Source organism: Mirounga angustirostris, unplaced genomic scaffold, assembly GCF_029215605.1.
Source record: "Mirounga angustirostris isolate CCGP_5_RB_7025 unplaced genomic scaffold, mMirAng1.0.hap1 SCAF_14, whole genome shotgun sequence".
Taxonomy (NCBI): Eukaryota; Metazoa; Chordata; class Mammalia; order Carnivora; family Phocidae; genus Mirounga; species Mirounga angustirostris.
Genome location: NW_026991722.1, coordinates 37,328,748 through 37,349,751, shown reverse-complemented (window position 1 = coordinate 37,349,751; position 21,004 = coordinate 37,328,748). Strand labels below are relative to the sequence as shown.

At 39.2% G+C, this 21,004-nt stretch overlaps 1 protein-coding gene and 1 long non-coding RNA gene across 25 annotated transcripts in view; one reads left to right on the top strand and one right to left on the bottom strand.

The window, feature by feature from the left end:
• The window catches only part of DTNA (dystrobrevin alpha), a 343,646-nt gene that overhangs the window by 240,648 nt on the left and 81,994 nt on the right, over positions 1-21,004 (top strand). For all 23 annotated transcript variants that reach the window (XR_010407264.1, XR_010407263.1, XM_045886857.3 and 20 more), the window contains 2 exons: positions 6,225-6,438; positions 18,188-18,273. Coding sequence is in view for 21 of the 23 variants with exons in the window: in XM_045886857.3 (XP_045742813.1) it covers positions 6,225-6,438; positions 18,188-18,273 (300 nt within the window). In the remaining 2 variants the exon portion in view is untranslated. The remainder of the gene's footprint in view (positions 1-6,224; positions 6,439-18,187; positions 18,274-21,004) is intronic.
• LOC135362499 (uncharacterized) lies at positions 6,388-20,016 on the bottom strand. 2 transcript variants are annotated; one of them, XR_010407267.1, is made up of 4 exons: positions 19,939-20,016; positions 9,505-9,576; positions 8,507-8,573; positions 6,388-6,525 (listed from the first exon to the last, which is right to left on the bottom strand). It is a non-coding gene; the product is annotated as an uncharacterized LOC135362499 (long non-coding RNA). The 2 variants fall into 2 exon arrangements; XR_010407268.1 differs by having other exon boundaries at positions 6,437-6,610.

The window sequence follows — 21,004 nt, the reverse complement described above, 5'->3', positions numbered from 1 at the left end:
TAATATGTCAGTGCAAGAAAGCCAAATGCATATTCTGGAATTATAAGAAGCCCAGTGTGGCTGGGGCATAAGATTCTTGGAAAAAGCCAGAGATGAGTAAGAGATGAGGTTAAAGATTGGGAGATTGGACCAGTGCCTGGGTGGCTCAGTCAGTTAAGCTTCCGACTCTTGGTTTCAGCCCTGGTCGTGATCTCATGGGTTGTGAATTCAAGCTCCACGTCAAGCCCCAGCTCCATTCTACACTCAGCAGGGAGTCTGCTTGAAGATTCACTCCCTCTGCCCCTCCCCCCACTTGCTCTCGCGATCTCACTCTCTCAAATAAATAAATCTTTATAAATAAATAAATAAATAAATAAGGTTGGGAGACTGGAGTCCAAACATTGGTTTTCAAGCTTAAAAGCTTGGGTTTTACTCAATAGGTAATGGAGAATGGCATGGCCAGAGCTGGGACTTATACCCTTTCTTAGGACAGATGGAAGAGGGCAGAAACTGGAGAGGAGTAAGAAGGCTTACTGTAAAAATCTATGTAGAAGGCAGTAAAAACCCAAAGTAGAGCACTAGAATGTAGGGAATGCTAAAGGCATATTGAAGAAACCTACACAAACTATCTAGTGAAGGCTAAAATGCCTACCCAGAGGGAAGATAAAATACTAGATCCTCTTGCTTCTGAAATTATTGAAGATATTCTGAGCAAAGTTAAACACTGGCAGTGAGAAATTAGTTATTGTTCAGATCTTTCTTTTCATTTGCCTTCTCTTATTATTTTTACAATCATTGGTACAATACTTCGGAAAATAATAGGCTTAACAAATGCTTGTTCAATTGAATTTAGTTAAATTTCATTTACGGTATGACAGCTATTGAGCCAACAATTACTATACCTCATTTTGAATAATAATGCTGGTCTACAAACACAATTTGAGGAAAACTGAATACTTTTTCCTAATGGGCAATAGGTGTACTGCTTGGACCTCTGAGGATTGGCATGATATCCTATTTGATTTTATACCAAAAATATGTTGTAGACCTTTTCCTGAAGCTCTATTCCATCAGGCACCTTACCCAGGAAATTAAAGTGAAACTAAAATGTCATCTTTGTAAGCTGTGATGCTTCTCTCCAAGGATCCTTAGCACAGAGAACAGTCTTGGTGATAAAGGTATATACTGTGGGAGCAAGGGAGTGTTGACTTTGGAAGCATAAAATAATTTGGTGAGCTACTCAGATGTTGTCTCAATTCATATTTTGAAAGATATAGCTCATGGCTCATGAATGGAAATCAAATACAAAAATTGCATTTTATTAACATTTTCTTTCCCAACTCAGTATTGGGAAATATCTTCAGTGTAATCCCATCAAAATGCATTTGTTGACCCTGGCAAAGCATACCACTTAACTGAATTTCTCTTCCCTAAGAGCTTTTTAAGCATTGTTTTGTCATGATTAAAGGCCTGAATAAGGGCATAAAAATAAATTATTTATTTGATAAAATCTTAACAACTGGCCAGTTTGCCTGTGGCTTTCTTGACCACGATCCTTGTTCCCTGGATTCTTGTGATACCTTTTAAATAAATTCCTCTAGCTCAAATGAGCATCAATTTCCTGTTCTTATCTCTCATCTCTTTAAGTCATGCTCATAGCCGTGGTTCTCAAACATCGTTGCTTTTCAAGATGACCTAAGGAGCAGCAGAAACCGGGGATGCCCTGGCCAAACTCCAGACCTGTGGAATCAGAAGCCACAGTTTGAGACCTGCTCACTGCTCCAAAGAGCACTTCTTATATATATATATAAAATACTTGAGATTGCCTGGATTGAAGACAAACTATTGAGGTTTTGTCTACTTTCATTTATTTACGAATACAAACTGTTAGGTATTAATAATGTCCAAAATTTACACTGATATTATTTTTAAGATTCTAAGAAGTACTACTTTTAAGAATACATGTCTATATTTGATATGGTGAGTGTTAACCAATTAATTTTATTATACAAACCATTGCTTTACCTAGTATATTAGTAAAAAATGTATGCAGTAATTTGGATGTAGATGACGAAACCCCACTTCCTATGCCTGTTCCTAATAGCAGGTGCTTATCATGAAAGCTTGATGGATATTTAGTGAAGTGTGCACAGTGCCATCTAGTGGTATATAGTCATCACTGCACAACCTAAATGTCTTCATTTTCTAAAATGATTTGATGGCTCAAGAGTAAACAACGTGTTTATACAACTGTCAGACTTTTAAAACAGACTTCCTAATAGCTTCCTTATGACTCTCAACTTAGCACATTTCTTAGTGCTCCTATCTCATTAAGCAAAAGGCTTGTGATCCTCTTTCAATAATAATTAATGGATATTTAAGTGCTTCTTAGGCACTAAGCACTATGTGAAGTGCTTTATATGGATTATCTCATTTGATCCCCACAATAACCCTGCAGTGGAGCAACTGTTTTGTTGTTTTTGTGGAGCAACTATTATTGTCTCCATTTTACAGATGTGGAAACTGAAACTTAAGGACGTTAAGTGACTTGCTCAAGGTCAGTAGGAGAAGTTGGTCGAACCTACTGTCCAAGAACCTGCACAATTCTGCACTGTGATCTGCACCTCCCAAAGTAGTTACCAATGAAATAAAATTTCCAAGAAGTCTCTATGAAAGAGGGCCTTCCCCACCAGGTCTCTAATGATCAAATATGGCAAAATCGATTCAAACTCCACTAACTCAGAATTTATGACAGTTAGACTAAATAGTATCTGCTTCTGTGGCTGGGATGTAGTTTAAGCTTCTTTTATATTGCCTATATAGTATATGCTCAAAATTATATGTTAATTAGGTTATTGAATTTGAGGGGACTGTGCTAAAACTTAGGTTTGGAGTCACAGATCTTGGAAATTAGTAAGAGGACAGTACGGCTGTAGATCAGAAGGTGTTTAATTATTTTAACACTAATAGCTATCATTTGTTGAGCACCTATGTGCCAGACTCTGTGGTCAGCACTTGTCTATCCTTTTTCTCTTTTCTCCTCACTACAACTCTCTCTGGATGTTATTCATCTCCTCATTTCTAAAAAGGAAATAATAAAATGTATAGAGGAGAAATAACTTGCCCACAGTTTTACAGTTATTAGGAGAGCCAGGAGTGAAACCTCAATCTTTGTGATTCCAAACTCTGCCTTTTGCCACTTTTGGAAGAGAAGTGTGTATAATGTGCATGATTATGTTTTTTCTCTGTACTGTCACCCCTCTGCAAAAATATCATTTTCTCAGGGCACCTGGGTGGCTCAGTCGTTTGACTGTTGGGTTTCGCTCAGGTCATGATCTCAGGGTCATGAGATCCAGCCCTGTGTTGGGTTCCACGCTCAGTGGGGAGTCTGCTAGAGATTCTCTCTGTCCCTCTCCCTCTGCCTCTCCTCCCCCCTTCTCTAAAATAAATAAATGAATCTTAAAAAAAAAAAAATACCACCATCTCTGCTGGGACCACAGCAGCAGGCTCCAGCCACTTCCGCCGTGCACGCTTGTCTATATCCATTACTCTCTTCCCTTACAGTCTGAAATGACATTTTTAAGCTGCATTTCTGAGCATGTCACTCTATTTAAAACCCGTGTCTTCATACTTTCAGCATAAAGACCAAAAGACTTGCCAGAGCTATAGTGCTTCGCCAGCCTTATCTTGTTCCTCTGGCCTCTTCACAAACCATCTCATAATCCCATTTTGTACCTAGCACCCTGTCTGTCAAGGTAGGTCATCATTTCTGATTATCTGTGTGATTGGGAATCATGTCTCTATCCACACCTGACTGTTAGTTCTCTGAGGCAGGAACAACATCTTTGCATTCTGTACCCAGACATATCCCCAAAGGACTAGATCCGGAGAATCTATAGATCAAGCATAAAGGAAATAAATACAGGAATCCCAGTTCCCACAGAAATTAACTTAATTCCTCAAGAAATTAAATAAATAAACAAACTTATAGATGCCATCTCCTTGGGAGTACCTTGGTTGCCAAATTGAAAAACTGAATGAATATCATTAAGAAACAAATAATTTCCTTGTTGTGTGATATCCAGAGAAGGTAACAAATTTGCAATCACATAAATCTGAATTTATCCAAATCTAATAAACATTTAAGTATTTCAGTTAGAAAGTAGTTTGTATTCTTCTGTCCCAAATCAGAGATATGCTAGAAAGTTGTGGGTTTGTTTTGTTTTGTTTTTTACATGATTCACATTATTCGTTTGTTCAAGTGTAATGTACTGTCTCGGTGTATCAGGCATTCCCACTTTTGACTTCGTGACTTTTTCCCATTTAAGGAACACCATCCCTGCTTTGTAGATGAGGAAAGTAAAGCTCCAAGTCTTCGAGCTAAGAGGGCATGCACTTGGAGGAGGAGGGCCATATTTGGATGTAGGTCTTCGGACTTCAAGTCCAGTGTCCTTTTGGGCTCCCAAGTCCAGAAGTTCAATAGATGTTAGTTTTGTTTTTTAAATATAGTGTTAGAAATGAACAAAGAGGTAGGAAACTAAAACTTGAGAGTTGGTAGCAAAGCTGGAGTGCCCATTTCTCAGGAACTGAAACGTGAGTATGTATTTCACTGAGAAAGACAACAATTTGTTTTCAAATGCAAAGGTGTCATGAAAAGTGAACCTTAAATGTGGTGAAGTTGTAGAGAAACTGGAATTTTCATACACTGTTGATGAGGATGGCAAATAGTACAGCTATGTTGGAAAACACTTGGGAAGTTCCTCAAAAATTAAACGTACACCAACCATACAACCTAGCCACTTCATTTCCAAGTATTTACCAACAGAAATGGAAGCATATGTCTATACAGATATTTGTACAAGATTGTTCATAGCAACTTCACTGTGCTCACCTAAAACTGAAACAATCCAAGTATCATCAACAGGTGAGTTGATAACTAAATTGTGATATATCCACACAATGTATATTGTTCAACAATGTAAAGGAATAAACTATGAATGCATACTACAACATGGATGAGTCTCAAGATAATTATACCAAGTAAAAGAATCCAGACCAAAAAAAAAAAAAAAAAAGAGTACATACTGTATAATTCCAGCTATATAAAATTCTAGAAAAGCATCTTGGAAAGTATATCTGTGTTTGCCTGGAATGAGGAGTGGTGGGGTGGATTAAAAGGAGCAGGAGAAAACTTTTGGGCTGATGGAGACGTTCACTGTCTTGATTGTGGTGATGGTTTCTGGGATATTATAACAAGACCTCAGCACAAACAGGGAAGAAAGAGAAATGAAGTTCTTGACTATCCTAGTGAAGAAACCATGACTTAAGTTTTATGAGCTACTCAACAATATAAGCCAAAACACTGTTCTTGACCAGGTTAAGTGATCTGTGACTAAGTTCTGCTGCTGCCTTCTAGAGATTACTTTTCCTTTTCCCCCTGACTCTCTTCCTGCCTTCCTTAACTTTCCCTTCTTTATTTCGAACCTTGTACTACAAAAAGTATATAAATGAATGAAAATATTTTAAATAAATACAGGTTTGATATCTTTTCAAACACTAGAATTTGAGTGTTGGTTTTCTCTCTCTTAAGGGGTCAGGATGCGCAATGGGAAAATGCTTTCAAGCCAGATAGACTTGTTAATTTTAATCACAAGTGCTGTATACTTCAAAGTTGCTAAGAAACTAGATCTTAAATGTTCTCACCACAGAAAAAGAAATGATAATTATGGGACATGACGTGTTAGCTAATGCTATGGCAGTAATCACATTGCAATATAGAAATGTATCAAATCAACATGTTGTACACCTTACACTTATGCTTACATGATGTTATATGGCAATTATAGCTCAATATTTTTTAAAAGTCAGGGAGACATGAATTTGAATGCCAGTTTTGCCATTGACTGGCCTTGGACCTTGGCATTTGTCAGTTAACTTCCCTGGTCCTCAGTTTCTCACATGTAACATAAAGATAGTAGCTGTATTTCAAGGGTCATTTTGAAGATTGGAAATAACTATCTACTGTGGTTTCAGGAAATAATTTTTTTGCTATTATACATTGCGCATCAAGTCTTTGAGATCAGGCACTATGTACATTTACTTATGTCAACCCCTACAGGAGTTGAACACATGTTGAAGGCTGTGAGGGGCCTTGACAAAACAAGACAGATGGTACATGTAAAATAATGAACTTACCTGTCCCTGCATTTGGGCTGATGTGTTCCCTCTGCTTTAATTGTGTGTAGTGCACCTGGTGGACATTTGGAACGTCATAGAAGCATTGCGGGAAAATGCTCTGAACAACCTGGACCCGAACATAGAACTCAGTGTGGCCCGCTTGGAGGCTGTGCTATCCACCATTTTCTACCAGCTCAACAAACGGATGCCAACCACTCACCAAATCCAAGTGGAGCAGTCCATCAGCCTCCTGCTTAACTTCCTGCTGGCAGCCTTTGATCCGTAAGCTCCCTTTGAACATCTGTTCCTCTCCACATGTCCGGTCTCTCCTTCCTCTTGTCCTTCTTGGTCTTTCTTCCAAATAATTTTCTGCAAGTAACCAACCACCTCTTTTTTTCTTGATCAGATACTTATCTCAATAAAGTCACTCTGTGTTTAATGTCAATTTAAAATGCTATGGAAAAAAAAAAAAAACTAGGGAGTAAAATAGTGCCATAGGAAATTGAGGATAATCATACTTTCTATGCTGACCTTTATTTAACTCATCCCATGCTTCCTAGAAGCTGTGGTTGTCTGAATGTGTTGCATGATGGCATGCCTATGGAGCAGTCTAATGAAGCATAAGATGGGAGGATGTTTTTAACTCTCTTCTTTATAGATTGTCTAAGACAGTGTTTCTGAGGTGTCATAACAAGACCCTAGAGCAGACAGAGAGAAACTGACAAGGGTTTCTTGACCAGCCTAGTGAAAGTAGCCATGACTTGCATTAAACGGATCAGTCAATAATGTGCCACATAAAACAATGTGATGCCGTCCACACACAACAATTGAACCTCAGCCTCATTATCTTATAATTTCCTCTCATAAAATCAGAGAATGTCAGAGCTGGCTGAAATATTAAAGACTGTTCTTCCAAATCTCTCATTTTACAGATGAAGGACCTGAAGCACAAAGAGACTGTCACTTGTCCAGTGTCTCTCGATGGGTTAGTGGCAGAGTAGGGATTTAGGTATTCAGCTAAGATTTCTTCTCCAAGGCATATGTGGCAGTCTTGTGAAGTGTAAAAACTTCCCCGAATTACTTTATCAGCCTAAGATTTCAAAAGGTCTCTTGCTGATAGCCCATAGTCTAGATATAGTAATACCATCTCCACTTTCACTACTGGTTTTGAATATTGGAAAGGAAAATTGCTAACTTGACCTTTCAGCAATCGCATTTCAAGACTCTCAAAAGATTTTGCTTAGTCTCATTGTCTGGCCAATGCTTGGGAATATTTAAGCCCAGCCCTGGAGATGTTCCAGCCAGGCTCATGTTATTATGCCACTCACAATAGTCACCAGCTGTCATTTTACAACCTAGAGTGCTAACAGAATTATTCGTGCTCGGTTTGACCAGTGTAGATTACTGTCTCGGGATGTTTATATTTTGAGTAATTCTCGAGCTGAAATAAACAGTTCTGAAACAAGCAGTCTGGCTTGATAGATCCCATGCTTAGCTTGTACACACTTCAGAACTGATGTACTGCTTTGGCCTAATCACTATGGTAACCGAGCGGCAGGCAGGTGGAGGAGACTATGGCTCCACATGACAGGTGACAGAATGGAACCAGGCTATGGAACTGCTCTAATGGCATTTCCATCCTGCCCCCTTGACAAGAGCATGGAAGCTTGCAGACTTGCCCCTAGTGTCTTCAGGGCACTTATTTGTTATAAGTGGAACAATGGAAAATATAAAAAGAGAAATATAATTCTTGCCAAATCTTAGAGTATTCCTGGAGGATTCATAAGGGCTCAAATGTAAAAAATAATTTGTATCCACTCCGTAAATATAGAAACGGGGCCAGATTAACAATAAGGAAGGGGGATTTTGTGAAATATATGAGAGAGACAATATATTCATATCTTATATTTTATATGATATAATATACCATACCTCATTATTTCTCATATTATGAGAAATATACAATAGAGTTAGGTTTTTCACTTCTGTTTGGAAATATTGGGAAGATCACTTTGAAAAAATGGGCTGTATATGTTCCCTAAACAGCTACTGATAATTATTTCAAGATTGATGAATGCTAAACTTAAGGACTATCCCAAGATAAGGAGCCATTGACATGAATGTTCAAATGGAATATTTGTTTGGTTCTTACTCTTCTTACGGATAAAAAGGGCTTTGATGTGTACTTCCAATAATCTCGTTGTAGTAGATTTTTTTTAAATATCCACATAGAGAAATCTCATTTTACAGATCTACAGACACATCCATAGAGAGACCCCAGTCTACAGATACTTCTGTCTTCTCTCTCTTGGCATAGCAAATGAGTATAGGCAGTTCTGCTGATACTCACATTTCCATCTGATGGTTTTTGAAATTCTAGACGATGTGAGATGTAAGCCATAAGGAAGCATCACTAACTGGGGAGAGAATATAACCAGAAATACTCACTTAGAAGTGAATGTAAGAAGAGAAACTTAAGAATAAAATGAATGTTCAATTCAATTTCTTATAATAGTAAACTCCTATTTCTCCAAATAAGATGCAGTATGGAAATCTGATGTCGCTTCCTACCACCTATCCCACGACAGAACCCAAGTGTTTAAGGGAGCCTTCTGCATGTTGGTAGACGTGAATGAGCCCTCGTACATCAAAGATATGTTGTTGCTGTTATAGAATCACTGAAACATTTGGGGGATTTTCTCTCATTTGCTGTAATTTAAATGAACATATAAAAACCAGGGGGAGAAAAATCTAAAATAAAATTAAAACCTGCATTCTAAAGAGGTCATCTATATATATTTTTGAAAAGGAAAGACAGTATAGTGATTTAAATTCATGAAGAACGAGAATAAGAACTGCATTCAGAGAAACTTGGTCATTGTTTCAGTAGTGCCTTAAAATTCACCAGACCCAGCAAGGTGGAGTCCGCCATGACAATGGTAACGTGAAACGAGGTTCAAAGCCCACTGCACTTGGCTGTGGTCCTGCGAGCCAAACTTGCCTTCTCACAACATAGTTCCCCAAAAATAGCAGTCCTTCCTTCTCTCCCCAAAGAAACACCCGGGTCTTAGTTCTCACACGGGCATGCTTACTGCAGACCATGGTCAGTCTGCTGGTTGCAAGGTGTCTCCACCAAGTCAGCCTCTTAGGAGGTAGAGAGTGTGTAGCTACATATGCAGGATGATTTCTAGAATGTTAGGGGCTAGCATTTGTGCCCAGTGGCTCTACTGATGTTTGCCATTCTGTCTCTGAATAGTCAGGCTCTTGAGTCTAGATTTTTGTTCTTCCTAACTTCCCTTCTAAAAATGGCTGTATCTAGAAGGAGTCAACCAGTCATCAATTACCAACCGACTGCTAAGCAGATCTTTCCATTCCAGACACTGTCTTCTCCAGGGTCCCTAGGAAAATGGATGGGTGCACCTGGGAAGAGTGGGAAAGGAGACGTCAGAATCAGGGAGCAGGGACTGAGAGGGAAGAAGGATATTAGGAAACAGCCTGAGCCAGTCTGTGCATCTCGTCTCTTTCTTCTGCACACCCCAGGAATGAGCCTGCTGCCTTCCCTTATTTGCTGACAGCCTGGCAATAGCTTTTCTTCTCACCGTTACTATTATTTTTAAGGAAATTGAGAGTAATGAAAGAAAAACAACATGACAGCAAGTTACAAGAGGACAATATTTTTTTTCAACAGCTTATGGAGGGGTAACTGTGATCTTGAAAATAATTCTTAAAAGTCTCTAATGGCCTTTTGGGGAGGAGGGCATCACACACTGATCCACTGGGAAGCCCTTCCCCTCTCATGGCTGAGCTGACTCCCCCTGCCCCAGACCTCGCTCTTCCTTACACATGATTCTGCTCTTCCCTTACGGTGCATATCTGACTGTGTGTATGACTGCCTCCCGCAAGCTACCGCTCAGCAAGGCCATGTCTCACTCTCTGTATGCACAGCACCTGAGACAATATCCAGCTCAGAATGAATCTGTGAATGAATGAATGAATGATCAATGATTGAGTTTTCTTAGCTCATCACACTGATTTCTTTTCATTCTTTTTCTGAAATCAAGTCCTCTTTAATCTCTAGTATCTTACCCAGACTAGTGAGTCCAAGGTTGCTCTGACATCTAGGTTCATAACCTCTATTTTTACTTCTGCTCCACAAGAGAAGAAAATCAGATGTCTGTGGCTACTAATGTGGGGGTATCCTATTTTCACAAAAAACTTCAATGTAGTTCTCTCACTCTCTTCTTACTTCCCTGGGAAACACGAACAACTTCAGGCTGTTGACTTAATCTCATTTCAATTCACTAGAACCTTCCTTCTTAGGGAAATTTCTCCTCAGGTAGATTATGTGACAGTGGCCTTGTTTTTAGCAAATGTTATTTTCGCATATATTCAGTCATACGAATATCACAGTCGGGACCATGATAAATATTAAAAGGAACAGTGATGTTCCTATTTTCAGATGTCAAGCTGTATTGTTAACGCTCTTCTCCAATGTTAGTAGTAATATACTAATTGTAATAACAGCTAGTATGTTGTCAGCATTTCCTGTGTGCCAAAAACCCTCCCAGTTTGACAAAATGTGATTACAGGGAGGTAAAACAATGCGCAGGTCATACAGCTTCATCCTAGATGAGGTGAGTGGGAGAAAAAAAAAAATCCTTTGTTTCAGGCATCAGGGTAAGTTCAGCTCTATTCGTGCTTTCTGTTTCTTTTTTTTTTTTTTAATGAGAATTAGTGTACACTTTTCCCCCCAGACCTACCCTGCTTTTTCAGGATATTTTTATTAGGTTCACATTCCTCACCTTCCCGGTTTGCGCTCTTTAGACATATCTAACAGAGTGTATGCAAAGGAAATATTTGGACTTAACTCATATTACATTGTAGATTTAGAGTCAGTTTTACAACAGCCATACAGAACTCCAAATCTATCATATAATAGTCTTTCACAGAGAATACAAAATCCTGGTATTTTCCTCTCTGCTCGACATATTGCACCTCGCTGAGCCATTTGAACATCCAGTCCCGCTGCTGAGCCCCTCTGCCCAAACCCCCTGGTGCTGTGAAAGGTACCACAGCGCTATTTCAGGCACGTGGATATAAAATATTCTGGAACTCTGCCAAAACCCTTCTGCCTTTTGAGTTTTAAAAATGATTTTGATGGGGAAGCCTGGGTGGCTCAGTCGTTAAGCGTCTGCCTTCGGCTCAGGTCATGATCCCAGGATGGAGCCCCGCATCTGGCTCCCTGCTCAGCAGGAAGCCTGCTTCTCCCTCTCCCACTCCCCCTGCTTGTGTTCCCTCTCTCGCTGTGTCTCTGTCTGTCAAATAAATAAATAAAATCTTTTGAAAAAATGATTTTGATGTTTAATGCAGGGTGTACTACAAAGTACATGGCCCTTTCTCAGCGCACCAATGAAGTGTATCGTTCACGTTTGAGGCTGTGAGGATGTGTGAGAGCAAAGGAAGAAAAGAGGTCTCTAAAACCGAATATTCTTCTCTTTTTTTTTTTTTCACTATCTATATGGCTAAAACTAGATATTTAACATGGTGTTTGGTGATTTTTTTTTCTTACCACATCTTAAATTCAAGATTTCCACAGAACATTTTCCTCTAATCGCTAAAATTTTGTTTTAGTAGAAAAGACTTTGTTCCAAGATTCTTACATGTCGTGAAAATAGGATCTCTTTTCAAAGAAGTTTCACAGTTGTAGATAAAATGAACAGCCTTAATGTCACTCACCTTTATGTCAGACTTAGACTTGGTGTGAGGGGCAAATGGAATTTCATAGGGGTAAAGTTCTGGCCCCTTCCATTCTGGAGAAACTCCTGCCAAACTCACATGGCCAGGTGTTATGAGGAATTCTTTTCCCAAATGTTTTGCTAACATGATGGGAAGCCCAAAGAGATGCCACAGCCCACTGAAGGATTTCTGTCTGTTCACATGTTAACTTCACTAACCCAAAAAATAAGAGTAATTATGTATGTGATCACTTCAAAATTCAAGGTATCACACGAGTGCACAATCTAAGATTAAGGACCGTAAGGTCAATTTTTGTAATTTCACCCAAACACTTAGCATTTCTCAATATAAAACTTAAGTGGAAAATCAAATGTCTTTTCACATGTGCATTCATTAATTTAATTAACATGTATTAAGAGGTTGCTTTGCACTAAGTGCCACGCAGGATAGGCTGGGGATGAAAGATAAGAAAGGTGAGATCCCTCACCCTTTCAAAAATGTGTATTAAAGTTAACTGGTTTTGACTGTTTTTCTCCAATAGACTGTGAGCAAATTGCGGGTAGGAGCCATACCTTACTCACCTTTATATCCCCAACCTGCGAGGCATTGTCAATAATTATCTGTTGAGTTTCAAAATGAGTGATCTATATGAACAAAATTATTCCCAGATAAAGACATGAGTTATGATAGAGGCATGTTGTGAAAGCCAGAGGAGGAAACAATTTTCTCAGTTAATTAAGCCACCAAAATGTGTGAGAAAGAGCAATTTGAGTTCTGTGCTCATCAAAATGCTTACCAAATGTTTTTGTGAAATGTGTTGGTAAAAGAAGAGCTTCTGGTTTTAGTAATCTTAAATAGAAAAATAATTCCTCCAGCCTGTTCCAAAAAGAATCAGTCAGAATTCAAATCTCATTTTCAACAACTTAAAATTTATCATGGGATTCTATAATTTCAAACAGGAAACTTGCTTGGCAACTTGGAGAAAATTTACATTCTGTTCCGAATTCAGCCTAGCCTCCCAGACCTATCAATATCTATTTGCTGTTTTCCCTTCTTGTCAAAAGCAGATTTTTCCTCCTAGACAACTTTTCCCTGAAACCAATACCTTCTTAGTTCAAAGAAATCAGTTTGTCTCTTTGTGAGGTCATGGGAAAAGCCCAGTGTAATGCAGTTTACTCACTTTTTATTATGATAAGTCGAACTTTAAAGTAATTTATGTTTTTAAACAAACTGAGGGTTCTAGAGGGGAGGGGGGTGGAAGGATGGGTTAGCCTGGTGGTGGGTATTGAGGAGGGCACATTCTGCATGGAGCACTGGGTGTTATGCACAGACAATGAATCATGGAACACTTTATCTAAAACTAATGATGTAATGTATGGGGATTAACATAAGAATAAAAAAAAAGTAATTTATGTTTTTAAGATAGAGACTCTACAAATCTTTGCATATAATTTAACCAAAGGGTAAGTGCTTTCTGGTTTCCATTTTTAATCAGTCACCTCTTAGGAAAATTTGAAAATTTTCAGAGTGAGAAAACAAAGTATAAGGGAAATAAAAGATTTAAGGAAACATTGACTTACAAAGCAATTTCAGTTTGTACTTTTGCTAATTTTTTTGATTGTCTTAAATACCCTTTAAGGTATTAATTATATGCTGGTATAGCAATTTAATTGAGTGGTTTTTGACCTCAAGCTAGAACAGGAAAGTGAAGTTAGTACTGGCAAGAATTTCAGGATAACTGGCCTAAAAAATAGAATATATTACATTATGCCAAAAACCAAATAGTGGGGGAAAAGAGGAAAGCAATGTATTATGAATTGTGTTCTTGCTCTACATTGAAAGGGAAGATATTAAAATAAATACAATTTTTACTTTAAAAAGAAAATTTTTAAGACAAAAAATGATAGGCTAACAGTAAATTTCATTTTAAAGCTCTTGCTGTGCCTTACACTACTGAAGAATCAACTGCACTAGCAACTTTTATTCGCAAAAAATAGCTCATGTGGTCGGGTCATTGGTTCTAAGGCCCCTCCCACCCAGGAAGTGGATCGTCCTGATGGATACTTCATCTACTGCACGCGGTATTCTCAAACACGGCTGGCTCTGCTCGGTCTTTCTTTAGTGGCACTCAGAACTGCACGTGAACTTGGGAGATGTGCTGCCATAGCGTTTCATAAAAACGAGACAAGAGCATAGACTTTTTCTAGCACTCTTCCCTGGTGTTGCCGTTCCAAGGCTGTTTGGCCTGCAGCATTAGGGACAATCTATGTTTTTCATCCTCAGCTCGCTTTGGCCGGTCTGCTTCCAGAGTTGTGGCCAACGGCCAACATACCATATTTGCAGTTTGACTGCTTTACTCCTAGAGGCATTGCGTGTGCGTACTCACTTTGGAACAATATGTCGCTTTCCTGCTCGTTTGCATAAGACTCCTGGGAGCTTCCTGTTAACCATCCTCATGAGCTTGACTTTCCACTTCCTAGATACTTAAGGGATTTTCCGAACTGTTCATGAATCAAACGGCCCGGTCAGGGATGATTCCCAATGAGCATCCCCTTGGGATGCCCCAACCTCTCCCTACTCCTTGCTTCCTTTGTTAATGTCACTTTTTTCACCAAAAAAAAAAAAGAAAATAGGGACCCTGATCCCAAGCTGACCTTAAGTAATGGCCTTTGGTATGGAATCTTGTCGAAGGCCTTTAGAAAATCTTTCTCCCCAACCCCCCACCTTTCTTCATCCTGTTATATCTACTGAAAATGTATTTTAAAAAGATCCACGTGGGGCGCCTGGGTGGCTCGGTTAAGCGACTGCCTTCGGCTCAGGTCATGATCCTGGAGTCCCAGGATCCAGTCCCGCATCGGGCTCCATGCTCAGCGGGAGTCTGCTTCTCCCTTTGACCCTCCCCCCTTTCATGGTCTCCCTCTCTCTCTCATTCTCTCTCTCAAATAAATAAATAAAATCTTAAAAAAAAAAAAAAAGATCCACGTGTACTTAGATCTTCATTGTCCCTCTTTTCCATTGTGGAGTCATTCATCTCCACTCACTCCTTAAATTCCTTCAAGGTTTATCCAATACCAGGGCTGAGCAAGGTCTAAATTCACCCAGCAGTGGTGTGCTTCCCGAGATCTACATTCCTGCATACACTTCTTAGTGACAAGGGTCACCTTTGCAATCTGGCACACTGACTTGCATAACAATACATTCCAGTGGCCTAATTTCACCCTTGAGTTCCTGCAAAACTCTCATTGAACTGCCCTCCACTTGGTGATTTATCTAGATTTATTGTGTCAATTTGGCAGAATCGCTCTGATACAACCACTCCTGAATGTAATAGCATTAATCTTGCATTTCCAAGAACAATACAGAACTGATGATCTCCCTATGATCTTCTTCATTAAAAACTAAGGTTTAAGAATTCATTCGTGAGCTATCATCATTTCATCCTGTGGAGAACTCTGTGCCAATATTACCTGTGGTCTATCCTCTTTCGTGAGTTAAATTGTTCTCTCTGATTCCTTGAAAGAAACTGGTGTTGCTCTTAAAGTCTCACATATAATGCTCCTCAATTTCTCTGTGTTTTGAAGACTACTTTATCACTTTATTGCTCCTATTCTTCCACATTTGGTAGATTTCCCTGTCCTCATAATTTGAGCCATGTTTCAGCTGAGGAAAGGGAACTAATTATTTCCTAAAATAAAATTTTTTTTTAAAGATTTTATTTATTTGTTCATAAGAGACAGAGAGAAAGAGAGAGAGAGGCAGAGGGAGAAGCCAGCTCCCCGTTGAGCAGGGAGCCCGATGCGGAACTCGATCCCAGGACCCTGGGATCATGACCTGAGCCAAAGGCAGACGCTTAACCATCTGAGCCACCCAGCACCCCTAAAATAAAATTTGTGATACTTCTGGTTATCCATGCAATTGGGAATACAGTGCACATGGAATAATTTTGAATGAGGTTTTTTACAACATCACTGCATTTTTCTTAACAGCTACCTGCGCTAAAATTAGCAAACAACTAAGTGAGTGGTCATTCAAAATTCTAGGGGCACATGTTATAATGATTAGTAGTCATTAATTAACATAAGAAGTATATTGTTTACTAATTCTGGGGGAGACGAAGTGGTGAAGTGCAAGGTGCTAGGAATTCAACTAATTTAGAAGATATGGTCTCTGTTCCCAGGGATCTCAGAGTGTGGGGTCACATTACATGCAGACATGTAAATAAACAAGTTAAGTTCACTCAGCATGATCGGTGCCAAATAGTAGGTGAAAGTGAAGGGGAGAGCATTTGCCTGCACATTCCAGAGCCAGGTATGTGATGATATTGAGCTGAGTCTTGATGAATAGGTGGGAGAGTCCTGGGCAAAAGGTGGTAGGAAGGGCAGGGGCATTAAACTTGGGACCGGGGAGTGGAGTTCAACAGAAATGGTAGCAGGTGAGACTGGAGAGAACAGGTGAAGTCGTAACCATATCCTGTAGGCAAACAGAGGCGATCAGAGATTTAAATAATGAAATACTATAGTCGAATCTGTGATATGAGTGTGCAAGCAGAGAGATCATTTAAGAAGTTATTACAGTGTTCACGCAAGAGCTGGTGAGGCAATGTCAGTTAGAATAGAAAGCAGGGAATGGGTTTAATATACAGGTAGGAGGTATATCTGAGTCCCTCAGACATTTATTCAGGTGGTGGGAAATTAGGGAAGAGAAAAAAGTCAAGGGTAACCCCTTCCCCGGGATTCATTTTTGGGTAACCAGGTACATGGTAAGTCCGACAACCAGAATAGGGACTGACAACCAGAAGCAGGTTAGTAGTGGGTTGGTCTGAGAATGATGGGAGGGCTTTGTAACGATCATGAGTTGTACTTTGAACATACTTGGTTTGACATGAAGTATCCAAGGGAAGATTATTTCTAATAAATAATTATATAGATCTGGTGCTTAGGCCTAGAAATATAAATGGGAAAGCCACTAGGATAGGGCTCAGTCACTTTTGCATTCTGGCTGGCTGTATTTGAGATCCTATGCTAAGAATGACAGCAACAAGGATGACTAACAAATCATCTGTCTCTGGAGTCCAGTAATGAACAAAGACACAATTATTTATTATACCTTATTCTTCTAATATGTCATATATATGGACCTTATTCATATAAATGATTTATTCTATATACTAAACCCTTGTCAATACTTTTCTTACCTTTCAGCCACATTATTATTTTAAATAACTCCTTTGATCATTCTTAAGAGTAGCAACTATCAAAGAAATGAATTACTAATGGGGTACACTGACTGATTCCAAGGATACAAGAATAAACAGTTTATCCCAGCTGGACAATCATTTAGCTGAAATGTTATACTTCTTTTTTTATTTATTTATTTATTTTTTATTCTTATGTTAATCCCCATACATTACATCATTAGTTTTAGATGAAGTGTTCCATGATTCATTGTTTGTGCACAACACCCAGTGCTCCATGCAGAATGTGCCCTCCTCAATACCCACCACCAGGCTAACCCATCCTCCCACCCCCCTCCCCTCTAGAACCCTGTTTGTTTTTCAGAGTCCATCGTCTCTCATGGTTCGTCTACCCTGAAATGTTATACTTCTTACAGTGTGCTCTTTATATCACATTTTGTGAAGGACACGTTACTTATACTTCCTGAATCAATGAAAATTTGGCAGATTTGGTGTCATTTAGGTGGAAGGAGCTCAAACAGAGCTCTTACATTTGCCCCTTTAAAATAGCAACTCTCTTTGAAAAGTAAATATATCACATACACACAGCTTGTGGATAGGAAATGATGGGTGGAAAAAAGTGTGATGGAAAAGTCCCCACAGTTACTCTAACAAAATTCAGGAATTCTCTGACCAAAAAAAAAAATTTTTTTTTCTGAAACCTTGTTTAAATAAATTATAGACACTGTGGAATCATCATGCATAAAATTATTTTATGAAACCCAGAGTGAAATCATGTTCTGTAATTGTAATCCATGACTAAATAGGACATATCCCTCTAGCTGCCAGTTCATGCTTTGAGCAAGTGACCTATACAAAGAATAACTTGAAGATTCTGCTCTCTCTTGAAAAAAGGAAACATTGAATAGACAGCTTTTCAGAAATTTGTGTTGAATTGTATTCATGGTCTTTTCTAAAATGGATATGTTCACATAATGTATGCAGCTACAGTGTCCTATGATTTCTACAGAACACAAAATGTCAGATCTCATTACTGGAAGTTCTCCAAATGACATCTTTTTTTTTCTCTCTCTCTCTCTTTCTCTCTCTCATCATAAACAGGGAAGGCCATGGTAAAATTTCAGTATTTGCTGTCAAAATGGCTTTAGCCACATTGTGTGGAGGGAAGATCATGGACAAATTAAGATGTAAGTTATTCTTTGTGTCTCTCTTTGCTTATTCCTCCCATGTACCACATTTTCTTTTCCCCATTTCTGCTATGTCCTGTTGCCCATTTGGACTTTCCTCATTCTGTGGAAGTTGTTTGAAATATAATCTTCATGGATCTTTGGATTTTATCACAGAAATATTTTCATATTAGATAAATGTTAATGATATGAATGTTTTCCTTCTACTTCTGGATTATTATTAGTTATAACCTGTTGAGTATCACCAACTAGACTTCCTGTAATATTAAAGTAAGATGTATATCCTTTCAAGTTCATTGTACTATACCACCTTACAGGCGTAAGTCCGTCTTCATAGGGACATGAAAGCCATGTTGGGCAATCTCCCTTTTTTAGGTAATCTAAAGCCAAAGCTCCTGGCACATTTCCTCATTCTTCTTAGCCAGTGCTGTTCAAATCACTGGGAATCCCAAAGGTTCCAAAGTAGACATTGCCAGGGTAGAGGCATAAGAATTGCACAGATCCGAAGGGGCACGTGCACCTCGATGTTTATAGCAGCAATGTCCACAATAGCCAAACTGTGGAGAGAGCCAAGATGCCCATCGACAGATGAATGGATAAAGAAGATGTAGTATATATATACAATGGAATATTACGCAGCCATCAAAAGGAATGAAATCTTGCCATTTGCAACAACATGGATGGAACTGGAGGGTGTTATGCTGAGCAAAATAAGTCAATCAGAGAAAGACATGTATCATATGACCTCACTGATATGAGGAATTCTTAATCTCAGGAGACAAACGGAGGGTTGCTGGAGTGGTGGGGGGTGGGAGGGATGGGGTGGCTGGGTGATGGACACTAGGGAGGGTATGTGCTATGGTGAGCGCTGTGAAGTATGCAAGACTGTTGAATCACAGATCTGTACCTCTGAAGCGAATAATACATTATATGTTAAAAAAAAGAAGAAGAAGAAGAAGATAGCAGAAGGGGAAGAATGAAGGGGGGGAAATCAGAAGGGGAGATGAACCATGAGAGACTGTGGACTCTGAAAAACAAACTGAGGGTTCTAGAGGGGAGGTGGGGGGGGGATGGGTTAGCCTGGTGATGGGTATTAAAGAAGGCACGTTCTGCATGGAGCACTGGGTGTTATACACAAACAATGAATCATGGAACACTACATCAAAAACTAATGATGTAATGTATGGGGATTAACAAAACAATAAAAAAAAAAAAGAATTGCACAGAAACACTACAGACTGAGAATTAACTGGATTCCAGTAAAAACATGTAGCAAAGGTGCATTGAGTAATTGTGGGCCCTTTTATGTACATTTTGTCACCAAATGTGGTAGTTCTTTAACCAAGAAAACACAAGAGTTTTGTTTGTTTTAGGTAAAGAAGCTGAGACTCGGAGAGGTAGCATAAAGTAAATCATATAGCTAAGGTGGTACCAGGATTTGAACCTGACTTTTTTTTCTCTACACCAGTGGTTCTGAAATTTTAGGATGTATAGAATCATCTGGAGGGCTCTTTAAACCATAGATTTCTAGGTCCCAGTCTCAGAGTTTTTGTTTCAGAAGACCTAGGGTAGGGGTAGGGGATGAGAATTTTCATTTCCAACTATTTTAAATGATGTATATGCTGCTGTTTAAAAGAAAAATTTCCACTTACCTCTTTCCCTTACCTTAAATATGATGAGTTTGGGCTATAATGCTATGTGGGAAAGAGCACTGTCATGAGAAGCAGGGACCCCAGCTTGTAAGCCCAGCTATGTGACTAATTCGCTGAGTTATTCTGTGGAAGTTACTCCACTTCCTTAGCCCTCGGCTTCCATTTTTATCCCAAATTTGGGGATTTTGTTAGATACCCGGAGGGTCCCTTCCAGCTCTACTCATCTGTGACTCACAGCCTCCAGGCACTTTTCTCACCTGCTGCCTGTCAGCTTCAGAGTGTGATCTTTTTCTTCTTGATGCACAAAGAGGGGGGGAAATGAGCAAGATACAGGAAAAAAAAAAAAAAAACTCTTTGTTCCTCTGGAATTCCCCAGACATACTCCAAGACAGAGTTGTGTCACTGGACCACATGGAAACCCCACAAGCACACATCTCCCCACACTTCAGGAACCTCCTTCCATGGACCAGTCAAATGCATTTCAGATTCAGAGAAGCCCAAGCAGGCTTTACAGGGAGAGATTAATTTCTCTTTAGCTAGCCTGAAAGATATTTTAAAAATTAAAAACTATCTGCCGCAGTGCTTGAGTGAGGATAATAGCTAAATTAGAAGGTGGTAGAACCAATGTCCTTTTTTAAAACACAGCTTCATAGTAATCCATGAGGCATTTCCTCTAGGGTTAGGCTGGGAAGAGAAAGCTGTGCACAGCGAACCAGGGCAGAGGAGGAAACTCTGCAGGGCCTTGTCTGCAGACCTCATGTCACAACTGGCCACTTATGCTGAAGACATTAGATACATGGTTTGTTTTTAAGTTTTGAGAATCATTTCCAAATACTTACTCAATGTTATATTAATAGGGACATGGATAAAAGGATTCCATATTAACATAAGTTTCAGGAAAACTGAGAGAACCAGTTTTCTGACCTTCCTGGGGGTCCTTGGAGCCTTTCATGAACCAAGCTAATCCTGTGTCATCAAGGACCACAGTGCTTTCCATCTTTCCATTCAGGCTTCACTGGTGCAGATTTTCTCTCTCTCCTGGGAGAAGGGGTCTGGCAATCTCAGGAGTCACATCTCAC